Genomic DNA, 26,466 nt, shown 5'->3' with positions numbered 1-26,466 from the left:
AAGGCTGCAGTGTTTAGGTGCGTGGGGGCCAGCAGGGGGTTTAAGATGGCGGTGTGGTGTCTGCGGGGCTGGTGGGGGAGTCAGGCTGTGGCGGGTTGCAGCCGCGGGGAGCGGGTATGTCTTGCATTAGCAGGGGAAGTTCACCTGTCCAGTGAGGAAAAGGTAAGTATATGTGGCCCTCGTTTAAGTGAGTACTCATAAATAAAGTACTTGTTGAACGAGGCATGAGTGTAATTGAAACTGGCATAATTGTGTTATTTAGACAAATAAAGTGTTTAGACTTTTAATTTTTGGCACAGACTATCCCCAGGAGTAACGAACGCATACCACAAGAGAGAGCCAGATCTTGTTTCCTTTAAGCCACTCATGCAGATACATGATGGCAATAGAATAATTTATTTCCAGTGTAGTTACTTGAACCATAACAGCTTTAACAGCTCATATAGTGGGGAGTTCAAGGGAACACAAAACAACCCCCTCACCCCCACAATGTTATTGCCCTCTCTCTCCACATGGTATCTTAGAGCATTCGGTTTGTAGTCATCAGACGTGGCAACCTTTGCAAATGTAAAAAAATAAAACTAGACTTCCCCCTCCCTGGCCAGTTCTTGGCCAACATAACCCCATTACAATTCAAGCACACTTACTGTTATTATTACTATTATTTACAGATATTTACATGCCTAAAATGCTACAGTGTGTTCAAGTAGTTTTATGTGGCACCCACGAGCTTCAACACAAGAGGCAGAATTAGACAGAATGTTCTGTTTGGCTGCCTCTGGAACCTTGGCGAGTTTTCCTGATGCAGATGGGCCTGCCTCAGCAGCGGGCGTGAATGGAGACAGGTCAGTGTACTGCCTTCTGAGGTGCTCAGCCTGATACCGCACACAAACCCAAAGGAACTGGAGCTTCATGTGCAGGTGAGGACAAAAAAGATTCAATTGAAATGGAGGCATTTGGATGGCAGAGCCAGACTTGTTGCCTACAGCTTTGATGCTGGCTGCTGTAAGGTTCCCATGCAGAAAGCCAGCTTCATCTGCAGAGAGATGCATTAAAGTTGGCTTCACTATGTCTGCATAATTAGGGCACCAACAGCTGTCAATTGGTAATAAAATGGCAAGGAATGGGACTGCTGCTCAATCAGGAAGCTAATGCTGCTTAACTGAGATGCTTCTGAGAACAGATAGATGTTAGGCAGCACAGCTGTCTGGAGCTACGAATACCTCACATGGAGAACTGAGCAGTGAGAGGTGGCTCCTGCTTTCTGTGGCAAAGCACCCATCAGCTTCAGGGGAGCAGGATCAGACCCCAGATGAACCAGAAATGGATGAGTTTTGCATATGTCACCCCATGTCTCTGCATTGGAAAACCCCTATGTACAGTGTCAGCCGTTCAAAATGTGCTGTCATTCTTTGTCTACCAACAGACCAGTAATACGGGAACGATGCCAACGCCTTCATTCGTAAGTATCCCACAGTACCTAGACTTCCCCTGCGCTCTGTGTTCAGAACCGCATGTTTATTTTGTTTCTAATGGTATCATCTGAGACGCACTCAGGAAAGCTGTTGTGGAGAAGCTGTATATTGGAGCATCCTCATGAAGGAGATAATCATATCTCAGTTCTGCTCTGACAAGGGGCTCTCTAAAAATGACCCGGGTGAGTTCCCTATTTATATTCCATGAGTGATTTTTGCACCATTTACAGGTAATAAAATGTGTTTTGTATCTGGCAGGTCTGTGTGCGCGAGCTGGGCTCTGAGCGTCAAAAACGGGGTGGGCAATAATTTTTGATGGGGTCCGCTCCAGGATTTTGGTAAGTGATCAAGGGATGCACTTTTCTGTGAGGGAGGGGGTGTGGGATCAGGGATGGAGGCTGGGTGAAGAAGGGAGCTCAGGGTAGGTGACGGGGGTGTAGGAGAGTTTGGGTGAAGGAGGGGGTTGTGACCTGGGGCAGGGAATTACCGTGCAGGGTCTGGGAAGGGGTATGGGTCCCAAGAGGACTCTGACCTGCAGGAGGAGTGTAGGTGCCTGTTGCAGGGTCTGGAAGGGAGTTGGAGTTGGGGCAAGCTGTGGCTGGACGGCACTGACCTAAGCAGCTCCTGGACAACAGCACTCTCAGGCTGCCTTCCCTGACTGCCAGCACCCAGCACTGGCTGTACCATGTGGCTCTCTGCGCTCAGGTGGGAAGGGCTCCACATGCTGTCCCTGCCCCATCCCCTCCCCCCATAGCAAAATGTCTCAGCTTTTATTGGATGGAAACCGGCCAATAGGAGTTGAGAAATTGTGCTGCACTGCCTCCATCCCCAGCAAAATCTCTTTGCTCCTATTGGCTGGAAACTGCCGTATGGGAGCTGAGAGATTTTGTTTGGGGAGTGGGAGTAGCATGCAAATCTCTCCCTCTTCTGCAGTCATAAGGGCTTGGCAGGTCAAATGTGGCCCGCAGGTTGCATCTTGCCCACCCTCAGTCAAGAAGTATTTTTTCCTTCTCCTGCATTGTCACCAGTAACAGACTAAATAATGCCCTAAGTGAGTCCTAGCCTAGCCTGTTTCCTTCCCTGGCATTCCCCAGGTGTAACAGCATGGAACCAAGGTCTTGTCTTGCAGACTTGCGCCACTTCAACCAAAAGTGCGTTTTAAAATCTATTTAGAGGAATCAGTTGTGATTTCCCATGGAGACCAGCCCCTACTTAACCACTGGGTGAAGGACACACAAGCAGGAACAGGCTCCAGCTCACAGGTTCTTCTGCTGGGCTGGCTCTACACAGCAAATGGGAGTAAAATTGTGTCACTGGTGCCAACAGATGCAATTCCAAAGAGCACACTGGCCATTTTCTACTAGAACTGCACTTGAAGTAGCAGCAGGAATTGTTTGGGGGTGGGGCAGGGCATGAAGGAGCAACAGGTATGGCATGTCAGTCAATTTGGGGTGCGTTCTTGTCCAGCAGGAAGATCTTGAGAAACAGCGGAACTCTGTGCCTGGACAGATCACAACGTGAGTGTATTCTTCATAATCTCTGCTCATCCGCATCCTGTCACAGGAGGGCTCTGGTTGGGTCCCCTTCATGTGCATTTATGAGGACACATACTTGCAGATCTCTTCCTCTCGTAAACAAAGAGTGGCTCCGTGTCGCATACAAACCGCTCTCTCATATTTACTCTAGCTGACGGAGCCCAGCTCTGTTGTATTTCACCCGTCAGCAGGCAGCGTTTCACCTCAAGCTTTAATTTGTGTTTCCTCTGGTTGCCCTGCCTTGTCCGTGCCCCTAACGGGGAGGAAGGTGAAGAAAGAACCTTCATGGTCTGGTAGGCCAGGCGCTAACGCTTCTGTGCACACTTTCCCTCAGTGCCAGTGCCCCAGTGTAGTTGGTCTTGACAGGTAATCCACTCAGCAAGCGGTGACAGGTGTGTTGAGTGCCTGGAGTCCAGCTGCCTTGCTAGGCAAGGACTCACTCATCGGAAGAGGAGAATGGCTCCCCATGGCTGACACTGTGCTTGGCCTGATGGTGGATGAGGTGTGTGGACTCGGTGAAGGCCTTGCTGCACTGGGCACACTGGTAGGGCCGCTCCCCTGTGTGCACCCGCAGGTGCTGGGCGAGCTGCGAGGCGTGGCAGAAGGACTTGCCACAGTCCGAGCACAGGTGGGCCTTCTCCCCGCTGTGGACCTGCTGGTGCCGCTTGAGGGTGGAGGAGCGGGCGAAGGCCTGCCCGCACTCGGCGCAGGCAAAGGGCCGCTCGCCGGTGTGGACGCGCTGGTGGCGGAGGAGGCGTGAGGACTGGGCGAAGGCCATGCCACACTCAGAGCACTTGAAGGGGCGCTCGCCAGTGTGCAGCGTCTGGTGCTCGAAGAGGTTGGAGGACTTGGTGAAAGCCTTGCCGCAGACAGCGCAGGAAAAGGGGCGCTCGCCCGAATGGACGCGCTGGTGCTCCACCATGCGGCTGGCCACGGCAAACTCCTTGCCGCAGTCCGGGCAGAGGAAAGGCTTCTCCCCCAGGTGGGTGCGCTGGTGGCGCAGCAGGGAGAGTGGCTTGTTGAAGGTCTTGCCGCACTCCTGGCAGGGGAAAGGCTTGTCGTTGCAGTGCATGTTGCGCTGGTGCTTGCGCAGGTCTGAGGAGCGCACAAAGGCCTTCTCGCAGTCCAGGCACTGGTAGGGCTTCTCGCCGGTGTGCGTGCGGATGTGTTTGCGGTAGTCCGAGGACCAGGTGTAGGCCTTGGTGCAGAACGGGCACTTGTAGGGGCGCTCGCCCGTGTGCAGCCGCCTGTGCTGCTGCAGGGTGCCCTGGTGGGAGTAGGCCTTGCTGCACAGCTCGCAGGCATACGGCTTGGCCCCGCTGTGCGTGTCGATGTGGCTCAGGAGGTTGCTGGATTTCTTAAACGCCCGGCCACACTGCATGCATTTGTAAGGCCGCTCCTCCACCTCACCGCTGCAGGCCTGCTGCTGCCCGGTCCTGACCCTCTTCACTGGGACAGCCTTCCGGGCCCTGACGCTGCCCGCTTTCTCAGCTGGCTTGTCAGCAGCTTTCTGGGTCAGCTGCTTCACCGCTCTGTTGCTTCTCCCTGGCTTGTTGAAGTCCATGCTTGGTCTTTCTGGGAACACTCCTCCCTCTGCTTGCCTGGTCGCATAGCTCTTGAGGTTCTCCATGCCATTGCACGTCAACCTGTCCCTGCCAGGATCATCCACATCACTGCCCAGGGTAAATCCCGTGTCCACGAACTCCACCGAGCTTGGCGGCCCCCTCCCAAAGTGCCTTATGCCGTGTGGGCCATGCTGGAGAACAGCAGGTTTCCTCACTGGTCGGCCATGCCACTGCTGGAACGCTTTCTCCTGGCTGCCTTCCTCCTCATCCTCATCGCTCTTTGTGTGAAGACTGACCATCACGTTCAACTTCTTGGCCACGCCGTTGGCATTGATAAGAGTGAAGGTCTCATAAAAGACCTCATCCTCCTCATGCAGGGGGCCCTCCGGCATGCCGTCCCTTGGCGTGGAGCTACTGGACACCGGATCGTGGGCCTTGTGCACACTGTGCCCAAACTCATCACCAGGGCTTTCCTCAGCGTTCTCACATTCATCAGTTTCATGCCATGGGTCTGCGGGCCTCTTCCTGTCCTCATGGGACCCCTGGGCCCCACTGATGCCAGAACATTCCTGCTCTGGTCTCTCAGAGCATTCTCCACTGGCCATTCTCCACATCTGCTTCTGAGGATCTGCTTTCAGGATCCTCCAGCCTGAAGCTGACCTCACGGTAAGTGACCTGCATTTGGAACAAGAGATGAATGAATGGGGGCTGCGGATATGTGGGAGGAAGAGAAGACAACTAGGGATCACTGCTACATTGACATCCAGAGGTCCCAGTTGTGTTAGGGACTTACTGCGCCAGGGGCTGTACAAAGGGGAGTGTCTCATTCCTTCCTCAAAGCGCAGAGGAGACAACAAACAGGCAGTGTGGTAGAGGTGATCATGGAGACGTCGCTTGTTGACTGCTGATATCTTTCAACCCTTTTCCTTCTTACTAATTTTAGTTTATTCCTAAAGCTCTGTACAGCTCATCTGTTGCTTAATTCTAGCCCAGGGTGCTATTGTTTTAATTTTTATCTTTTCTACTTTGAAAGCACAGCCGCTTTTCTGTGTTTGTAAAACAACCTCTTTTTTCCCCTGCTTTCTGAACAGGGGAGCACCAGGAAGCAAACAGACGCTCTTCATTACGGAGGCCCTTGACAGCACTACATATCAAACAGCTGTTTCTCCTGATTACCAGGGAGCTAAGACATCTGGAATGCTTGGTAAGAAACAAAAGTTAATTTCTGTGCCAGAAGGTGTGTCTCAGGAGAGTTCTAGGACTCAAACCGCAGTCACTCTCTATTTTATGCTTTGAGGATGGGATTCTGACGGGGCAGCCTGTCCGTTCAATGTTTTGCGATAGAAGTGAAAATAGGAAGAGGGCAAGAAATTAGGGAACTGACTTTCAGAACCTCAGGAGTTCTGTGTTCTCCCCTGGAACAGCATCACTGTCTCCTTCTTGGCTGTATTGCAAGAGGCATTTTAAAAATGACCACAAAATAAGCTAATAAAGTCTCCTGCCCAAGGCCATCCCCAAGGGTTTCTTCACCACTCTAAAGCTCTGGAACCATTCCCTGGCTGCAGTGTGTATACTTACCACCTGTGGGAAAGCCAGAGGGAGCATACAACAGCTCACCCACTCAAGGACCTAGGCTGAGACGGAGCTCGCACTTTTTTCACCATCGTGTGTCTATAGTTTGTGGGCAGGGTCAGGGTTCTGCACGTAGCAGGTACTTGATTCAGCCTTCAGGGCAGCATACATAATGATCCATGCAGAGTGTGTGAAAGCAGTGAGACAGTATACCTCTAATATTGCTGGCTGGCAGTACAGCCATGGCTTGGCCAAGCCAGTCGAGCTGTCAGTTCTAAGGGTGGCAAAAGTACATCCAAGCCAGTGGTTCATAACCTGTTAATCATTGGGGACTGCATACGTGACCCTCAGTGTGTTACTGGGGTCACAGGCTGAGAACCACATATGTTGCCACCCCCTACACCACTATGCTTAATGACCCCACCCTAGGGACCCTTCCACAGAGCCCAAGAGGAGAGACCTGGTGGCATGGCCTGGTGGCAGATCTGAGCCTTGCCGTCTGGGACTGAGTGGTAACTTTGACCCCAGACCCACCATGTTTGACAAGGCAGAAGCTCTGATCCTGGACCCCAACATGTGGGGGGAGCTGGTGACTCCAGATCCCAACATGCAGGGCTTGGCAGTAGACCCACCCTTGGCCCCTGGGCCCTGTCACATGGCAACCCCAGCCCCCGTGGCCTTTAGCACGCAGCTGGCCTGTAGCTGCACGCTAACTGGGCTGCATGCGGGCACAGGTTGACACCACTGACCCATACCATTTTGGAATCTCAAAGGGCTTTTCTCCTGAATCTAAATTTGCAGTATGCCCAGAGCTTCCTTGGCTAGTTTGCAAGAGATCGGCCACGGTCTTCCCAGAGCTGCTGTGCTCTCCAGTACTTGCAGGCGTTTGTGGAACACGGGGTGCTCGGTGTTTTGAACAAGCTCCTGTTGGTATCAGGGCTGAGGGGTACCACAGTCTATCCAAGTAGCTGCACCTCCGCAGCTGTATAGCCCAGGGACGCACAAGCTTAGAGATGTCTGTAGAAATCTAAAGCTGCCCACAGTATGAGGGTGACCTCTCCTGATCCCCAGCAGCCTGACAAAACAGATCTGGTGAACTGGGTCTTACCCATGAAAACTCATTACCTAATAAATAAATGTGCTAGTCTTTAAGACGCTAGACATGCTTGTTTTCTGTGAAGCTACAGCCTAAGCCCTCTGAGATCTGGTTCCAAATGCCACCCATGGATTGTCTACAGTAAACCGGATCTGACTGCAGCAAGTACCAGGTGTCAGGCCTTAAAGTCCAGCTGCCTCCAGCCTGTCCCCTCTGAATTTTTTTCATAAAACTTCCCCTCCCATTTCTTTTTCCCTATTGCTTTCTGGCCTGGCTCCCTCTTTCCCACTAAGCCCAGGTCTGGCTGCAGTGACTCACCCTGAGATTGGAGTACAGGTGTGTTCCACTCGGCTGCCCCCATTGGATCATCTGCTCCAGGAAACCCAAGGAAAGGCTGGGAGTTTGGTGCAAAGCAGCAGAGGCAAATGTGCCAGGATCTATCTCACCCTTTTGTGTCCAGCCTCACAGCCGCAGAACCTTGGGAGGTGGAGCCTCTGAATACACACAACCTTCCTGCCTGCATGACAGAGAGCAGCCTGGGAAATACAGCAGGGCTGCCCCGTCTGACTGCCTGACTGAGCCAGTGCACGCCTCCTCCCTCCACAGAGTCCAGTGATGGAAAGGGACTCTGCAGCCATGCAGATCGCCTCCCTTGCCCCACAGTGCAGCTGATTTGTCCACTCTGAACTGAACGGTGGCTCCACTAGGAGATTAACCCATAGGCTGATAGCGCTCCCTGTCTAACAGCTTTCCCTGCTAGTAATCCTGCATGCTCCTCTATGGACTCCATCCTATCGCTCTTCATTATACCCTGTTGTATCACCCTAACTCATTCCCCGTCCACCCTCCTATGTACACCATTCAGAATGAGTAGGTCCTCCAGGTGATTGTTGCTTAATCACAGTGTAAACCAATCACTCCAGGCCAGCCCCCAAATTGTGGTGAGTCTGCCTTGTCAGTGCCACTCTAACCCAAAGTGGGGAGCAGGCCCCCTCGAGGGGGGTTATGAAATTTCACAAGGGGGGGGGCAGGTACACACAATTGGCTGCTGTCTTTCAGGCTCCTCCATCTCATTAAAAACGTTGAACTATGTGACTGTTTTATTCGTGCGTATTCACCTTTAAATACCAATTGATGACGTTTTTACATTCTACAGACTTATTTTCTTACATGTGCCAAAAGGGTTTGTTTCATATGAACGTAACCGAAATTTCCATCGGTTTGGGTTACATCAGACAGGTTGGTCGGGGGGGCTGCTAATTGCAGGGATGAAAAGTTTGCTCATCCCTGCTCGCAGCCTTCCTGTAATTCTCCTCTGTTCCCCCTCTCGTTCGTCCTGTGACTCATACCACACAGGCTGCTCAGCCCTCTGACTTCTGCAGAAGTGATTTTCTTCCTCTCTCTAGGAATTAAGTCATTTTAACTGTTAGTTCGCTGTTTAAATGCTCTGGAATCTTCTGCTTCCAAAACACCGAGCCTCTTTTTTTAAACAGACCACCCTACACCCATTCATACCAGGGGGAGATATTCCCTAAGTACAAGTTGAACCTCTCTCATCCGGAACTCTCTTCTGGCAGCATCCATAATCCAGCATGATTTTAGTCATTCAGACAAGCACTTTTCATGGGTGTGGTCAAGTTTCCCGGGGTCTCATAAAGTTTGTTTCCCCAGTCCTGGCTCTCAGTGTTCTGTGCTGTTATTTAGCTCCAATTTACCCCTAAATATCCTCTAAGAGCCCAGTAAACAGTGGCAGTATTGGTAAAGTGCTAGACAATGTTGACCTCCCGTCGTCCGGCAAATTCTCTCATTTGGCACTGGTCAGGTCCTGAGGGTACTGGATGAGAGTGTTTCAGTCTGTACAATGTATTCCCTTGTGGTGAGCAGAAACCGACGTATTTTGCTTTTTTGACGCTGACCTGTAGAACAGTCCATGTTCTCCGCCACTCCTTCACCTAAAAACACTCACTTTCAGATGTTTATGGTTGGTGCATTTGAACTCTTTCAAGAGGACTGTCAGGAATTCTGGATAACTACTCATGGGATTATATGTGATCAGCTCACTTTTTCCGCCAAACCACATGTTCTGTGGCTCATCGTGGTAAGGGCTGGAAGAAGCTTTAGTCTGCCTCACTATGGCTGTTCTTATGTTCCTAATAATCCATTTCTCCATTAAAAATAAAAAGCAGTCAAGTAGCAATTTAAAGACTAGCAAAATAGTTTATTAGGTGAGCTTTCGTGGGACAGACCCACTTCTTCAGACCATAGCCAGACCAGAACAGACTCAATATTTAAGGCACAGAGAACCAAAAACAGTAAGCAAGGAGGACAAATCAGAAAAAGATAATCAAGGTGAGCAAATCAGAGAGTGGAGGGGTGGGGGGGAAGGTCAAGAATTAGACTGAGCCAAGTATGCAGACGAACCCCTATAGTGACTCAGAAAGTTCCCATCACGATTTAAACCATGTGTTAATGTGCTGAATTTGAATATAAAAGCCAGCTCGGCTGCTTCCCTTTCCAGAATGGTGCGATAATTCTTCTTCAGTAACACACATACCTTTAGGTCCATTCCATTAAAATGTTGACTAACTGGTTTGTGGATCTGGAGTGATTTGATGTCTGTTTTGTGCCCATTGACCCTTTGTCTAAGGGAGTTAGAAGTCTGTCCAATATACAAAGCATCTGGGCATTGTTGGCACATGATGGCATATATGATGTTAGTAGAGGAACATGAGAAAGTGCCTGGGATTCTGCGAGTAACCTGGTTAGGTCCAGTGATGGTATTTCCAGAGAAGATATGTGGACAAAGCTGGCAGCGGGCTTTGTTGCAGGGAAAGGTTCTAGGACTGGTGTTCCTGGGGTATAGACTGTGGCTGTTAGTGAGGATCCTCATGAGGTTGGGCGGTTGTCTGTAGGAGAGAACAGGCATGTCACCCAGGGCCTTCTGGAGTGTAGCATCCTGATTAAGGATAGGTTGTAGGTCTTTAATAATTCATTGCAGTGGTCTGAGTTGGGGGCTGTAGGTGATGACCAGTGGTGTTCTGTTCTTGGCTTTTTTGGGCCGATCTTGGAGTAGCTGGTCTCTGGGTATTCGTCTGGCCCTGTCGATTTGTTTTTTTACTTCTCCTGGTGAGTAATTCAGGTTTATGAATATTTGGTAAAGTTCTTGTAGTTTTTGGTCTCTGTCAGTTCGATCAGAGCAAATGCGATTGTACCTAAGAGCTTGACTGTAAACAATGGATCTAGTCACGTGTGCAGGATGGAAACTAGAAGGGTGTAGATAAGTATAGCAATCAGTAGGTTTTCGGTACAGTGTGGTAATGATCAGGCCATCCTTGATTAGTACTGTAGCGTCCAGGAAATGTATCTCTTGCATATTGTAATCGAGGCATAAGTTGATGGTGGGGTGTAGATTGTTAAAGTCTCTGTGAAATTCTTCTAGAGCCTCTGTACCATGGGTCCAAATCATAAAGATGTCATCAATGCATCTTAAGTAGAGGAGTGGTAATAGGGGACGAGAGCTGAGGAATCGTTGTTCCAGGTCAGCCATAAATATATTAGCATATTGTGGGGCCATGCGGGTGCCCATAGCCGTTCCACTAATCTGGAGGTATAAATTGTCCCCAAAATGGAAATGATTGTGTGTGAGAACAAAGTTACAGAGGTCAGACACCAGACTGGCTGTGGTGGCATCAGGGATGGTATTCCTGATTGCTTGTAGTACGTCTTTATGTGGAATATTACTGTACAGAGCCTCTACATCCATTGTGGCAAGGATGGCGTTATCAGGAACTTTTCCGATGTTTTGTAATTTCCTCAGGAAGTCGGTGGTATCTCGGATATAGCTGGGAGCGTTGGTGGCATAGGGTTTGAGGAGGGAGTCCACGTTACTGGATAGTCCGGTGGTAAGGGTGCCAATACCTGAAATTCCTTTAAATTCCTTTAAAAATGTTTTTGACCAGTCTAAGGAAAAGTTCCTTCCTGACTCCTGCAGGCAATTAATTTCTGCTCTGGACCACGAGATGTTGTAGATTTGACGCTAACCATAACTTGCAAAACTAATTGTGTCGGCATGAAATTGCCTGTTTCTCTTTTAAAATTCAGCCCCTGTGCTTGAAATACTTATGCGACATTTTATTATTCTCTGAGATTGTTGCTTGAGCCATTGCAATACCTGCTTTGAGAGTTTCTCTTTATTCACAAAATGCTGTTTCTGGTTCATATATCACACTCATCATTATTGCATGAGTCATGCGAAATAATCTTTTAGGGTGTGTCTACACAGCAGCGTTATTTCGAAATAAGCTATTCCGGAAGAGATTTTCCAAAATAGCTTATTTTGAAATAACACAGCTACACACAAAATACATTTTAAAATAGAGTTCAGCTATTTCAAAGTACAGCGTCTAGACAGAATAGAGCTATTTTGAGATAGAGCCATTGGACACTATGGCTTATTTCCAAATCGGCGCTATTCCTTGTAAAAGGAGATTTACCAATTTTGAAATAAGACGTACGCTATTTTGAAATTATTTCAAAGGAGCCGTTGTGTTGTGTAGATTCTCACAAAGTTATTCCAGAATAATGGCTGTTATTCCAAAATAACTTTGCTGTGTAGCCATACCCTTAGAGAACTGTAACGGGGCCGGGAGGAGAGAATCAGATGGGGCAGGGTTTACGTTGACAGAGAGAGCTACAAAAGGCATGAAAGCAAGGATTATTCAGGAACGCAGGTCTAGTTACAGAGGAATATGTTATGGCATCTATTTTTTGAGCTGGATATGGTAGTACAGAGAAATAGTCTTGGGCCCTTATGGGGGAATTTGAGGTTTGGACAGGAAGGGAGATCAGGGCATGACTGTGAGGAAGTCTGGATGCCGGTCATAGAGGGGCAAGCTGACAGATTTAGGAGATATGTTTTTAGTTTAATTACTTGCTTGTGTGTGTCTGCAGTATCGATGCTGAAGTTTCTGCAGCTTTTTAATTTTGTCCCACTGGCAATCAAAACAAAAAAAAATCCAATCAATCAAACCTGGAGAGCTACTACATACACATACCTACATTAGTCCCTTCCTCGTGTACACAGCACCTAGCTGCACCCCATAAATGAATTCCTAAGTTCCCAGAGTTTAAGACCAGCCCTCCTGCAGCTCACCAGCTAGTAAACATCACTAGATACACTTGTGCTCATGCCTCCAGCATGTCCTCATGCAGGCAGTGCACCCTGGGGATGGTGCATGGATGCATGCATGCCTAAAGCACATGACTGTATATACACATTCCTGCACGCTGCCTAGTCCTAGCCAACCACACGCACCAGGTCCTGCAGAGTTCCGGCACCCTACTGAGCAAAAGAGTTTAATGCTGCCTCTGGCACTCAAGTCCCTCTGTGCTGGGATTTGAATTCCAACACCCAGGCAAACACAAGGGTCTCAGTAGCTGCACCCCCACCCCAGGTCTAGCACCACATTGTTCAATGCAGCTGTCGGGAGAATTGAAGTTTAGATGGACACAGAAGGGTGTTTTACTCACCAATGTATATGTTTGTTCTGGCTCAAGAAGAGACAGGCTGAGCAAGATTTTGGTCTGCCGCAATGAGGTGGCCTTGCCTCGGCTTCTTGGCTGCTCCGTGGGGCTTAGGTTCTAGATGGCTGCACCCACAGGGACTGTTCTGGGCACGTGTATTTGTTTAGTACAATAAATAGGGACTTTCAAAGTTGCCGATCACATGATCAGGCCCAGGCATTGGTAGCAATCATGTTATGGCTACTTGTCAGCCCACAGCCTATTCCAGTGTGCCCTACCTTCCTTCCAGCAAGATTAGAGCATCACCAACACTTCCTCTGCTTACTGGGCTCTTAGAAGACATTTAGGGGTAAATTACAGCTAACTAACAGCACAGAACACTGAGAACCAGGACTGGTGGCTGGAAGCCAACTTTATGGGACCATGGGACACTTGGCCACAACCATAAGTGGACGTCTGGTTAACTGAAAACATGCCAGACCATGGATGTTGCCGGACGAGAGCATGCTGGACTGGAGAGGTTCAACATATAGGATGCAATCATTGCTAGTCCAGAGACCCTGGCAGCAGGACAAGGTGAGGAAGAACCATGTCAGTCTACTTTCCTTGCTGCTGCCTGTCCTTTTCTGGCAGTTTGGAGTCCCAGAAATCCCAGGAGTGGGTCGGAAATGGGGCCCACTTTCCTGCTGCCTCATCTATGTTCTACCATAACTCCAGACGTTCCACACCTGACAAATTCTGCAGTCTCAAATAGACTATCGCAGATGTAATATGTTCTTCCCTATCGCTCCTTCAGTTTCAAACTGGGGCACTGATGAGATGCAGACAAACAATTAACAGGCAGTATTCCTCTCTTCCCCCATGTCCATCAAAGCTGATGTATCTGAGCTGCCTCTTGCCGAAAGAGGAGGGGATTCCGTGTGCAAACATACCTCTCTCCTATTGGGCTTCAATAAATTATGGTCCATAATCAACTCGTTTCTCCTCCTCCCCACCCCCTGGAATATGAAAAGAAAGGGGTGTAAAACAGCTGCAAAGTACAAAGAGCCCATGACAATACAAGCCTCATCTCGGAGTGCCAGGCTGAACATTTCTCAGGGTGGGAGACTTCTGATTCCAAAGAATGAAACTTGAACAAGGAGTACTCGGACAGGAAGTTTCCAGAGAAATGGCAGGAGTTCCTCACCATGCTGATCTAGAGGGACCTTCTGCCACAAGCTGCAGGGGTCCAGGTAGCCCCAGAGACTGGCTTTTGCTGCCCAGTGGACACCTAGCAGCAGTGAGACAGTACTGTGTGGTCTGCATGAGCTGGGCAGGTTGAAGCTTGCATGGGCCATGCGTGGTTCCCAAGACAGCAGGCTGAGCACGGGAGAAGCCTCTTGGCTGGCCACATTGAAGTGAAACACCCCTGCTGCGTGTACATCCAATGCTTCCAACACCTGAGATAGTGGGGAGCTGGTCTGCAAGGGAGCCCTGAGACACTGGAGCCGCTAAGAACAGTAGTTGGTTTTGGATTTCTTTTAAAACTAATCTGAAATGGGCTGGTACTGCGTTAAAGCTGAAAAGACTGGAACTGCTCTGCTGCCTCACTGGCTAAGGTTGCCCCTTGCTTACCTTTTACCGAGGAGAAGCAGATTTCAGTGACGCAGAGGCAACTACTCACAGAGAACGGGGCTATCACAAGCCACCCTTTGTGGTGTGAAGTAATGAAAGACTAGCTTCGTTCCAGTGCATTTAGGCAGGAGTTATGCCCTTGGCCTCTGTTTGTCAGAGGCTGGAAATGGATGACAGGAGAGCGATCACTTGATGACTACTTGTTCTGTTCACTCCCTCAGGGGCACCTGGCATTGGCCACTGTCAGAAGACAGGATACTGGGCTGGAGGGACCTATGGTCTGACCCAGTATGGGCGTTCTTATGCTCTGCTCATTCCAGTGTACAAACAGGAAAGAGAAGGTACAGGAAAATTGCTTTATAGGGAAACAAAGGATCTGGTTATTGGAGGACTTGTCTGTAGTAGGTATTTTCAAATTCTGCAGCAGAGGCCAGGACTGGACTCAGGGCTCAATCCCTCACAACAAACCCTCTGATTCAAAAGGTCTGTCTTCACCACCTCACACCCAACTTCTTTCTCTCGGCACTTCCCATCCTTTGGGGAAAAGGGGAAGTTGGAATTCTGACCCAATCAGCACTCTGGATTCAATAATACATCACTCTGGTCCTTCATGGTCTTTCTGCACATCCCTCTCTTCTATTTGCCTACCACCCCACATAGCTCTGACAGAGATACCATACTAGGCGACAGGTGATGGAGCTGGGCAGGCAATTCCTAATGGATTATTTTAAAGGGTGGCTGAAATTTTGTGATTTTTTGGGTCAAAAGGGAGATGGAGAAGAAAAAGGGGGGAAATAAGGTTTTGTCTGTTTGTTTCTGTTGTTGCCTGCTTGGATGAACGTAACATTTTATAATCAGGCCTGCAGTGCAAATAATTAGAAGTGTGAATCTGAAATTTATTTTGCATCAGTATCCCACAGTAAAATATGCTGCTTTGGCAAACAGTCCCACCAGCTGCCTCATTTGTGAGACTAGCTGTTAAAAGCTATCTTGAAAGGAATATGGAAAAAGTGAGTGAAATCATTTGAAAATGTAACAAAGAGGTAGCAGTGTTCGTATGTATTCTAACAAAACAAACCAGCAGTCATGTAGCGCTTTAAAGACTAACAAAATAATTTATTAGGTGATGATATTTCGTGGGACAGACCCACTTCTGATTGATCTTGATCTGATCTTGCTCTTCAGATAGATAGATAGATCGGAAGAAGTGGGGCTGTCCCTCTGAAGCTCATCACCTAATAAATTATTTTGTTAGTGTTTAAAGTGCTACATGACTGCTAGTTTGTTTTGTTAGAATACAGACGAACACGGCGACCTCTCTGTTACTATTCAACATGAAATGCAGTACATTTAGCCATTTGAAAATGTGAACAGACCGGCTCGGCAAATATTTTTTTCAATATATATCTGACTTAAAATGAGTTATTGATACAGGCTAAATCTCTTGAATCTGGAACTTTCTCATCTGGCAGCATCCATAATCTGGCATGATTTTAGTTATGCGGATGACCACTTATCATGAGTGTGGCCAAGTTTTCCATGATCATATAAAGTTTGTTTCCAGCCACCAGTCCTGGTTCTCAGTGTTCTGTGCTGTTATTTAGCCCCAAAATGTCTTCTAATAGCCCAGTAAGCTGTGGAAGTGTTGGTAATGCTGCTAGACAATACTGACCTCTCGTGGTCCAGCAAATTCTCTCGTCTGGCACTGGTCAGGTCCTGAAGGTGCCGGATTAGAGAGGTTCAACGTGTACAAAATGAGGTAACAGGAGATTTGACTGGAAGGGAGGGATATGGATGAGCCAGGCAGTATTATTCTTTTATTCTTGGTCTGTTCATCCAAATATTTTCCAAACACAGACTGCATTGCTGGGGGACCACCTGGGCCATGGCCCTGTCCCTTTTTAGCTGAGCCATCTCTGAACCCATTTCCATGTCTAACATTTCAGAAGTGCCTTGAAGCCTTTAACAACCACGCTTGTTTGGAATCTGTGTCCCTAATACCAAGGTAGGATGCTGGGTCTCTACAGACAGAGGGAAGAATACCAGATAAAACCACCAAAATCTTCCTGCCTTACCTGGGCTTTCCCTGGAGGTCTCCCATTGAAGTTCCAGCCCAGCATGACCCACCTAGTTTACTGGACTGGGTGAGGCCATAGGCTGAGACAGTGAGCTAACTGCAGCAGGACGGAGAGGGAGTCAGCTCTGACAGGAGAGGTGTGACAGGACATGAGGCGATATGGAGGAATTCTGGTCTCCTGTAAAGGATACTGACTAGAAAGTGCAGTAACAGCAGGTCCCTGTGTGATGAGGGGAATTTGGAGCTGCAAATACAATAATTCCATTGGTAATATACCTCCAACCCCCAACGGTGAAGATGGGCAGAGCTAACGTACCGTCCTAGCATCAACTGGATTCTGGCCGTGAGGCTAAACTGGGGAGGGGACAGTCCTGGGACAGAGGGTCATGGGCCTGGAACCCCAGCGTGGGAAGACTCCAGCAGCTCCGCTTCTCCTGCCTCAACTCCCTCTTGATCCGGCGTCCTTGGGCGTGCATCCGCTGGTGGGAGCGGAGGCCCGAGAGCTTGGGGAAAACCTTGCCGCACTCCCCACAGCGAAAGGCCTTCTGGACGTGGGTCTGCCGGTGCTTGAGCAGCGCAGTGGAGCGGATGAAGGCCTTGCCGCACTCGGAGCAGACGAAGGGGCGGTCGTTGGTGTGCGTCGCCCGGTGGAAGGTGAAGCTGGAGGACTGGCTGAAGGACTTGTTGCAGACGCTGCAATGGAAGGGCTTGAGGCCCATGTGCATTTTGCGGTGCTGGAGCAAGGTGGAGGGATCGGAGAAGGTCTTCTCGCAGAAGGAGCACTCGTAGGGCCGGTCGCCGGTGTGCGTGTTCTGATGGATCAGCAGCGAGGTGGAGCGGGCGAAGGCCTTCTCGCACACAGCGCAGCGGTAGGGCTTCTCGCCCGTGTGCGTGCGCTCGTGCCGCCGCACCATGGAGGCCTGGTAGAAGCCCTTGCTGCAGTAGGCGCAGGCGTAGGGCCTCTCCCCCGTGTGGATGCGCTGGTGCACTTTGAAGTCCGACTTCCTGGTAAAACTTTTGCCGCAGTCCCCGCAGATCAAGGCGGTGGCCCCAGCCGCTGCCGGGGGCTTGCGGTCTCGCAGCACAGGGGCAAGCTTGTTCATTTCTGCCACTGCTGCCAGGTCTGCCGGCCCCACCTCAGCAAAGACTCTGCTCAACTCTGCCCTGCCCTGGCTGTGCTCTGCACAGCTGTCCACCATCACGCCATTCTCCGCCGGCAGGCTGACCACTGGGCTCCGGTCTCCTACACCATCCACCCCCGGCCAGGCCCCGATCCGTCCCCTGTCCTTTGCCAGGCTAAGGCACAGCTGTGCTCCAGCAGGACTGTGTGCTCAAGTCCCAGCCGCCCAGCACCTCCAAGGTCTGCAACCAAAGTGATGCAAGCATAAGAGGCAAATCCCCTTTCCAACCACCTTGGAGCTCCCTTCATGGGTCTCCCCTTCCCTGCCTCGGAGCTCTGCCCCTCGTCTGACTTCACCCACAGTGGCCAGTAATCAGAGCAGCTGCGGAGGGGGGGAACCTCCAGCCTGGACAAGGAAAACTATGGCCTGCAACCACTGAACTTGTGGGTGCAAATCACAGCTTCCCTCATCCACACCATGGCTTGTCACCGCTGCCGCTGTACTGACTGCTGGCCACGGTGCACCCAGCACAGACACAGCCCCTGCCCTCCCTCCACAAACCACACCCCCAGGAGTTCCCAACCCGACCCCCAGCAGCCACCTGCTCCTGCCCCTCTGGAGGTGGGCAGGTCCCACCGGCCCTGACTTCTCCTAAAGCTTCAGCATGTTTCCAGCCCCGATCGCCTTTACCAGCAGTCCTCTCGGGGGAGCAGCCGCCTGGGGCCAGGCCCGCCGGGAAGGGGCAGGGAGAGAGGGAACCGCTCGCCGCGGGGCAGGGCTGAGCAGCGCGGTGGGGGTTCCCGGCTCCCCCGCGGCAGCTCGGAAGGGGAGGGGCAGCCGGCAGGGGACCTCCCTCTTCCCGCGGCGGGGCCCTGCTCACCTCCCTCGGCCCCGCTGCGCCCCGGAGCCGTGCGCGACCCTCCCTCGCTGCGCACAGGGGCCTCCCGGTGCCAAGGACCCCGGCGCGCCGGCCGTGCGCACCCGGCTCCCCCACCGCCCAGGCGGCTGCCCGCCCAGGCTGCCTGTGCGGCGGCGGGGATGAGCCGGCGGGGAGCCTGGCCCGGGGTATTTCTGCGCAGCCCGCCGGCTCCGCCGGCTGAGCCATCCGCAGGCCGGCTGGGGCTGAAGGCACCAATCCACCGGCCACACCAGGCGGTAACACGTGTTAGCCAACGCCTGGCGCTTCCCGGGGGGTGGCTGTCTGCGAGCAGAGTTGGGAGCAGTACAGGGGTTCGTCCACACGCGGCGGGGCCGGGGGCCTTCATCATAGAGTCACAAAGTGAAACCAGGGTAAGGAGGGATTCCCCACCCCCCCATGAGACATCATGGAAATCGAGGCGGATGGAGCCTGTAGCGCTGCCCAGGGCTGCGTCTCCACCTCAGGGGGTTTCAGCCATAACATCAAAAACAAGAAGTCCTGTGGCACCTTGGAGACTAAGAGGTATTTTGGAGCATCAGCTTTCATGGGCAAAGACCCGCTTCATCAGATGCATGAGTGGGGCTTCCAGAGGAGCGTCTGAATTCCTAGACCTTTTGCCCATGGAGGCCTAGACTCCAAAATATGTCAGTCTCTAAGGTGCCACAGGACTTCTTGGTGTTGTTGAAGATACAGACGAACACAGCCACCTCTCTGGTACTTGTCAGCCGTAACATGGACATTAGTTCTTTCTCAAAAAAAAAAAAAAAAAAGAGCGGTTGCACTGCAAGAGCGTTTCGAAATGGAGCGTTCACACTGGAGAGCCCAATTTGTAGGGCGACCATCCCTCCCTGTCCTCCAAGCCCTTGGGAGCCGGGAAGGAGGCGGCAGCTGCCAGCACTCTCCGGGAGCCTGGGGAAGCCACAGCTGCCAGCTTCCCTGGGAGCACTGGGGAAGGGCCAGCTACCTGCAATCCCCCTGCTTCCCCGAGGCCAGTTAAATCCTAATTACTTGTGCTTAGTACACACTGAGTCCATTTCGAAAGTGAAAGGCTGGGGGGAGGGTGGGAAGGTTGGCAAAAGTTGCTGGTTTTGGTGGAGTTACTATTTTGTGTTAAATGCCCCGTTATTCCAGAATAACAAGCTGTGCAGTATCAGAGAGGTAGCCGTCTTAGTCTAGTATTGGAGGGGTAGCCGTGTTAGTCTGGATCTGTAACAGCAACGAAGGGTCCTGTGGCACCTTATAGACTAACAAAAAAGTTTTGAGCATGAGCTTTCGTGAGCACAGACTCACTTCATCAGATGCTGGTCATTTCCATTTCCATAACCAGCATCTGATGAAGTGAGTCTGTGCTCACGAAAGCTCATGCTCAAAACTTTTCTGTTAGTCTATAAGGTGCCACAGGACCCTTCGTTTCTGTGTTAGGCTGTAGCTTCGAGAACAAGGAGTCTTATATCTGTTAGTCTATAAGGTGCCACAAGATTTCTTGTTCTCGAAGCTGTGCAGTGTGGCTGCAGTGGGGTCTTTTCCCCCAAAAAATGTGTTTTCTACAAAAAAAACAACAACCCAAAACCCAGTGTAGACAAACGCTGAGAGTGTAAATTTTGCCTGTGTGACCATTTACACCCTAATGTACCACTCAGTCACCGTACCAGACATTTAAAGCATTTTATGCAACAGTTAAAGAAATTATCCCAACCCAAAGAACATTTTTAAACCATTTCTAGCTTATCTGCCAAACAAAGAGGAGAGTCGAAGAGGATGCTGGGTGGGTACACTAATTTTCTGACATAACCTCTGAAGTGCAAGGAACTCCTACATCATGTTCCTCAAATTTTCAATGGTGTAAGTGTGAAACAACTTATATTGGAGCGTCTTATATCGAAGCCTGACTGTCGCAGGGTCTGCAGTGCTTGCAGCTGCCGCAGCTGCAAATCCAGGGTGCTGGGTGGGCACAGCCCTACTGCCACGGCTGTTCTTAGGACTTATGAGGCATGACACTGGTGCTCCTGTGCCTGGTGGCAGACTGGGAGGAGGGCGGGATGATGGCTTTTTAGAGGTGATTTTATAATCAGTAGCAACAAACTCATGAAACCGGTCTGGCAGGCGTTTTCAGCTTTAGGTTGACTAGATCCTCTCTGGAGGAAGCAAAGCTACAGAACAGTGGTGGGAAGAGGCAGGGGCACAGGAACAATTTGTTGGGTGGGTGGGGGTGGGGGTGGGCTGAGCACCATTGAACCAAATGGTAAACCCTCTGTAGACTGGACACCACTTCAAGTCGGGGTGCTACCTTTAGTTCAGAAGCTCATTACCTAATTAATACAATTGTTAGTCTTTCAGGTGCTACAGGACTGCTTGCTTTGTTTTGTCAAGCAACAGCCTTAATGCAGTTCCCCCTTTGGCCAGAGGTAGGACATTAAGACTCAGAGGTGTTCCAAATTTTCAGGTGCCCTGTGCAACCATGTATACCACAAATCAGTAAGGATGGTCCTGTCTCCTGCTGTATCTTCACTGCTATTGGTACCCAAGCCAGCTTGGGTATGTCCACCACAGCTGCAGTTAATCTTCCCTGGGCAGTATCTGTGCATCCCTGGTACAGAAGAGCCTGTAGTCCCACCACATGTGTTGGAAAGGGGCTTATTGTTTTTACACTCTTGGTTGGGCTTCACGCCCATATTTTGATCTGCCTTTGTTGATCATTTGGCACCTTTTCTCCCTACCCTATTGACCTCCTAGATCATGCTGCAGGTCAGAAATTATGGAGTTCATACAGACGTCACTGGTGGAAGTTGTAGTGACTGGATATTTAACCTGCAACTGGCTCTGAACCAGAGGGGTTGGGGCAAGTGCCTGGAGCAAAGTGAGGAACAAGCCAACAAGACAGGAAAGGGTTGATATGATTTGAGGTTAGGGTAATAAAGTTCCCTCGTGTTTAGTGGCCTGAGGGGCAGAGCATGCAGTAAATACTAACAGTGAGATCCTAATTCCAATGAAATCAGTGGCAGTTTGGCCACTGACTTCCTGTGGTCAGAATGTCACCCAAAGTCTGTACAAGTCTGTCCATTGGCAGAGCAAGGGCGGGGAGCCAGGAGGCTACTGCAGCATTTGAAACTGTACATTGAGGCAGAAGGGTTCACCAAACACCTACTCCACATACTGGTGTAAATGTTAGTAGCTGTTGAGCCTGTCTGAGCCTAAATGGTCCCATGGAGCCAGCAGACCCTTTCCCAATGTGCTGAGGTCAAAGCAGGTGGTGTGGCAAATTGTCATTTTAACTTATCCAGCAACCTGTTTGTTCCCACTATTACAAGATGTATGACTGTTCCTTGAAGCAAAACTGGAAACCCCTGGAACAGGAAGCCATCGCTCCTCCAGATAACATAAGCAGCTGCTTCGGTGCCCTCTTCAGCCGGGGCGTTCCTTTAAAAGGGAGTGTGTTGTTGTTTGCACATTCACACGTAAAAAAGTATCACGCCGAGTCCTTAACTACAGCAGCACACAGGCATCACATGGCGGGTTCTGCAGAGACAGCTGATGTGTGGTGCTGGTGGGATGGGAGGAAACTTGGATGGCAGAGATATGAGAAGAGTGTGATGTGTCCAAGGACAGGAAAATACAGTGGATCCCCAAGAAGACCCTGACACTGGAGAGGATTCTGCATTGTACTTGTAAGGGCAGATGTAGGCTGGGAGAACAGTGGGGCTAGCATAGGAATTGTAAGTTGCTTGCTGGTGGAGCCCCTCAAAGTTGAGCGGAAGGGCAGGCGGCCGCCATACGCACATTGTGCATTGTCATAGCTAGAACTGGACAGCGGGCGGCACCATCACTCTGCGAATGAGCAGAATGTTACCCTGCTGTAGCAGAGAGGCCCTCAGTTGTGCCAGGAGGTGGGTGGGTCTGTGTGCGTGTGCTACACCAAAGCACTCACTGACCACTCACACACACTGAAAAAAGCAGACAAACCGAAGTGTCTGTGGCTGGGCGCGGGTGGTAGTTTTCTCCTTTGTTCCCACTGTTCTGCAAAACCCCCAGCCCAGGTAATTGCACACATACCTCTGGAAACACCGGAGCTGGGCAGCCCTGATCACCAGCTCCCCAAACCTCCCCATGGCATCTGTAGTCCAGCCCCTGGCGAGCATGGCCTGGGCACCTCAACTCCAGCTGAGCAGGGAATTGATATGGTCAGCTCTGTCACCGAAAGGTGGCACAAAGCTCTGAACATAGGCCTGGGGCCTCTGTGCTCATTTTCTGACCCGTCACAGCTGAGTCTTTGCTGCTTTGCAAGTTGAACGCAGGGCACATCGGGCAGCCTGGATAGCACCTCCTGATGCTGGGTGATGGGATATTTTGGACATGAGGTTGGAAGTGCCTCCCTGCTTAGGCTTTCTCACCCGCCGGCCATTACGTGTTGCCACTTGCCCCTCTCACAGGGACTTGGCCTACAGCTAGTGTTGTTAAGTAGCGTGTTTAGTGCAGGGTGAGGGTGTTTGAAGCACAGCGAGGGTGGTGGAAACTGTAGTAGTCCAGTTTCCTAAGGGTGTTCCCACACAGCAAAGTTAATTCGAAATAATTGCAAGCGTCTACACAAGGCAACCTCGCTCATGAAATAATTTTGAAATAGCAGTTGGCTTTTTTTGAAATAGGTAAAACTCATTCCACTTGGACTAGTGCCTATTTTGACCTATTTTGAAATTGGGGGTGGGTAGATGGCCTAGCGCCTATTTCAAAATATGCCCTAGTGCGTCCAATTGCTCTATTTTGATAAAGGCTCAATTGTGTGTGGACACTCAATTTAGAAACAGCTGCGGGAAGCTTATTTCAAAATCAGGTTGCTGTGTAGCCAGACCCTAAGTTAGCAGTAACTTCAGAGGTATGCTGAGTGGCCTTCCAATAGCAGCACCCCTGGTATTACCTGCCCTTCTCAGAGTTGCAATCAGAACTGCAATTAGCTGCCATTTGTTTTTTACGCAGGAGTAAGGCGTGTTCCCAGCCCTGCCACAAAGCAATGCCTGGGTTTCAGCAGAGTGCAGGGCAGCCATCCCTGGCTGAGCAGAAACAGTAGGGGTGCTGTCTGCACACACACACGCTCTGCCCTAGGAGGCCCGGGCTCTGACTGCACCCAAGGTAGCAAAGTACTGGAGAGGGGAAGTGGGCGGGGGGTGTAGCAGCCAGGGCCTTCCTCCTCCTGCACCTCTGTCCTGTTGCTGCCATTTGTACTGTGCTGCACACTGGCGGTGGGGCAGGGGTCAGGAAGGAACATCCCCCCGGCCCCCGGCTCCACTGCCAGTGTGCTGCACGGGAGAAATGGCATCCTTGGGGCAAAGGTGCTGGAGGAGGCGTAGGACTGATGTCTGACCACTGCCCCAGGCAGGGTGCTGGAGGGAACTGGCCCATGGGCTGAGCCCAGGTGGGCAGTGCTAAAGGCTGGCTTCACAGGAGGAGTAAATCACTGGGGGGTCCTTTGTAGTCTTTGGGGGAGGGAGATTTCCACCCATTGACAACAGCTCCAGCCCACGCCCTTAGAACAGGCCACCCAGCTGGTGTGAGCACTGGAGAGGCTTTGCATTGTAAATTGAGTAAATGCCTTGATTTTCATTACTGCCGGGGTGCTTGGTGTACCAGGGACTTCCCCCAAGTCAGAGGTGGGGATCCTTTTCTGGGTCGGGGGAGCCACTGAATCATAGGTTCATAGACTCATGGAACAATAGAGCTGCAAGAGACCTAAAAAAGCCATGGAGTCCAGCCCCCTCCTGCTCTAAGTAGGATCAAACCCATCAGATGAGCCCCACCAGGGCTTTGTCGAGCCGAGACTTAAACACCTCCAGGGATGGAGACTCCACTACTTCCCTGGGTAGACCATCCCAATGCTTCACCACCCTCCTTGTGAAAAAGTTTTTCCTAATGTTCAACCTGGACCTTTCCAACCACAACTTGAGACCATTGTTCCGTGTTCTGCCATCCGTGACCACTGTGAACAGCCTCTCTCCAGCCTCTTTGCAGCCTCCCTTCAGTAAGTTGAAGGCTGGTTATCAAGACCCCACCTCAGTCTTCTCTTTTGCAGACTAAACAGTCCCAATTCCCTCAACCTTTCTTCATAAGTCATATGCTCCAGCCCCCTAATTATTTTGGTTGCCCTCCGCTGGACCATCTCCAGTGTATCCACATCCTTTCTATAATTGGGGGCCCAGAACTGGACACAGTACTCCAGATGCAGCCTCACCAAAGCCAACTAAAGAGGAATAATCACTTCTCTGGATCTACTGGCAACGCTCCTCTTGATGCAACCTAATATGCCATTAGCTTTCTTGGCTACAACGGCACACTGTAGCCTCATGTCCATCTTCTCGTCCACTACAACTCCCAGGTCCTTTTCTGCAAAACTACTACCGAGCCAGTCGGACCTCCAGCCTGTCACAATGCTTGGGATTCTTCCGGCCCAAGTGCAGGACTGTGCACTTGTCCTTATTGAACCTCATCAGATTTCTTGCGGCCCAGTCTTCCAATTTGTCTAAGTCAGTCTGGACCCTGTCCTTATCCTCCAGTGTATCTACCTCTCCCCCAAGCTTAGTGTCATCCGCAAACTTGCTGAGGGTGCAATCCAACCCCTCATCCAGGTCATTGATAAATATGTTGAACAGAACAGGACCCAGAACTGAACCTTGGGGCGCTCCACCAGAAACCGACCACCATCCCGACATCGAGCCGTTGACCACTACCCGCTGGGCCCGACCTTCTAGCCAGCTTTCTATCCCTCTGGCTTGCAGAAGAATCAGTTGAGGGCCACACCAGTGAGAAGTAGACGAGCCCCTCACTGACGTGGTCCCTGAACGCAAACCAAACCCCTGAGACAGGCCCTTCAGCCCCTCGCACAGCAGCCCCAGCACCTAGCAGGGAGCCAGGCCTAGTACTTTTTGTGGAGCCCCTTGGGTGGGGCCAAAGGAAAGGGCTCGGTGTGGGAGGGGCTACCAGGAAGCAGGTGTGGGGTTTGGGCAGGAGGGAGGGCCCAGGAGAAGGGTAGGGATCTGAGCAGGAGGGGGTGCAAGAGGTGTCTGGGAGTGCGGGGGTGGGCAGCGGCATCCACTTGCCTGTGCAGCATCCCAGGGATACATATGGCTTGCCCCCGCCCCACCACCACCACTCTGATTGGCTGGAATTGCAGTCAATCACAGTGGTGGGAGGCTCGACCTCTCCAGGCAGTGCTGTGCTGCTGTTCCCCAGCCCTGGGCTGCTTCCCGTCCTCGCTTGGCAGCACCCATGGGATGGGCACAGCCCTGACTTGCCTAAGTCTGGCCCAGGAAACTCAGGGCTCCGCTCCCCCAGCGGGCCAGGTGCTGTGGAGGGGAGCCCTGAGCCTTGGGACCCAGCTGTAAGCCTGTTGCTGTCCAGATCTGGGCCACGGGCTGGAGGTTCCCCACCCCCTGCCCTACGTGAAGCGTTTCACATTACTCTCTTGCCCACCCTCCTGTCCTGCACCAGTGGAGACTGGGACACAAAGTGCCCTGGATTGTACCATTTCTGGGGCTGTTTATGGGGGTGGTGGTGAGACCATTCCCTTTCCATGGGCTGCAGGCTGTGTGCAGACAGGCAAGTCATGGCCTTCCCCTGGCCAGAGGAATAGGAGTGTGTAATAACAGGACTAGGCTGTGTAGCCCTTGCAAACGTTAGTGAGCCCTTCTTCACCTGACACACCCCCACTCAAATCAGCCATGCTGCCAGTGGCTGTGGGAGCTCACCATCCTAAGAGTCCTTACGTGTTTGCAGCCAGGTACTTAACCAGCATAAAATGCTCTCAAGCCCACACATCAGTGGAGTGAGGCCGAGGGACCCCAGGAGAAGATGTGACCCTTTGTCCACACAGTAACTAGGAAACTGCAGGAAGCAAGCTGGAAGCTGGTGTCTGTGATCTTGCTGGATCACTGCAAAGAGGAAACATTCCCATGTACCTGTCTGTCCTTAGCCACCATCATAATGA

General features: G+C 51.1%; 1 protein-coding gene across 1 annotated transcript; it reads right to left on the bottom strand.

Annotated features, from left to right (window-relative positions):
- Nucleotides 1–294: 294 nt before the first annotated feature.
- ZNF648 (zinc finger protein 648) lies at nucleotides 295–18,502 on the bottom strand. Its single transcript, XM_075003318.1, has 5 exons — nucleotides 18,459–18,502; nucleotides 16,789–17,819; nucleotides 6,154–6,156; nucleotides 5,369–5,408; nucleotides 295–5,250 (listed from the first exon to the last, which is right to left on the bottom strand). Exons 2-5 carry the CDS (start codon nucleotides 17,654–17,656, stop codon nucleotides 3,447–3,449), a joined length of 2,715 nt encoding a protein of 904 aa, XP_074859419.1. The 5' UTR covers nucleotides 17,657–17,819; nucleotides 18,459–18,502; the 3' UTR covers nucleotides 295–3,446.
- Between the last annotated feature and the right edge of the window lie 7,964 nt (nucleotides 18,503–26,466).

Source organism: Carettochelys insculpta, chromosome 9 (genome assembly GCF_033958435.1).
Source record: "Carettochelys insculpta isolate YL-2023 chromosome 9, ASM3395843v1, whole genome shotgun sequence".
Taxonomy (NCBI): Eukaryota; Metazoa; Chordata; order Testudines; family Carettochelyidae; genus Carettochelys; species Carettochelys insculpta.
Note: the sequence above shows the minus strand (reverse complement) of the source record. Positions and strands in the feature narration are given on the sequence as shown.

Excerpts from the sequence above, each read along its gene's own strand:
- ZNF648 (XM_075003318.1), bottom strand. The coding sequence starts at position 17,656 with ATGGTGGACAGCTGTGCAGAGCACAGCCAGGGCAGGGCAGAGTTGAGC. Across the intron at positions 5,251-5,368 it reads TTTGTACAGCCCCTGGCGCA|GTCACTTACCGTGAGGTCAG; the intron begins GTAAGTCCCTAA and ends TTCCAAATGCAG.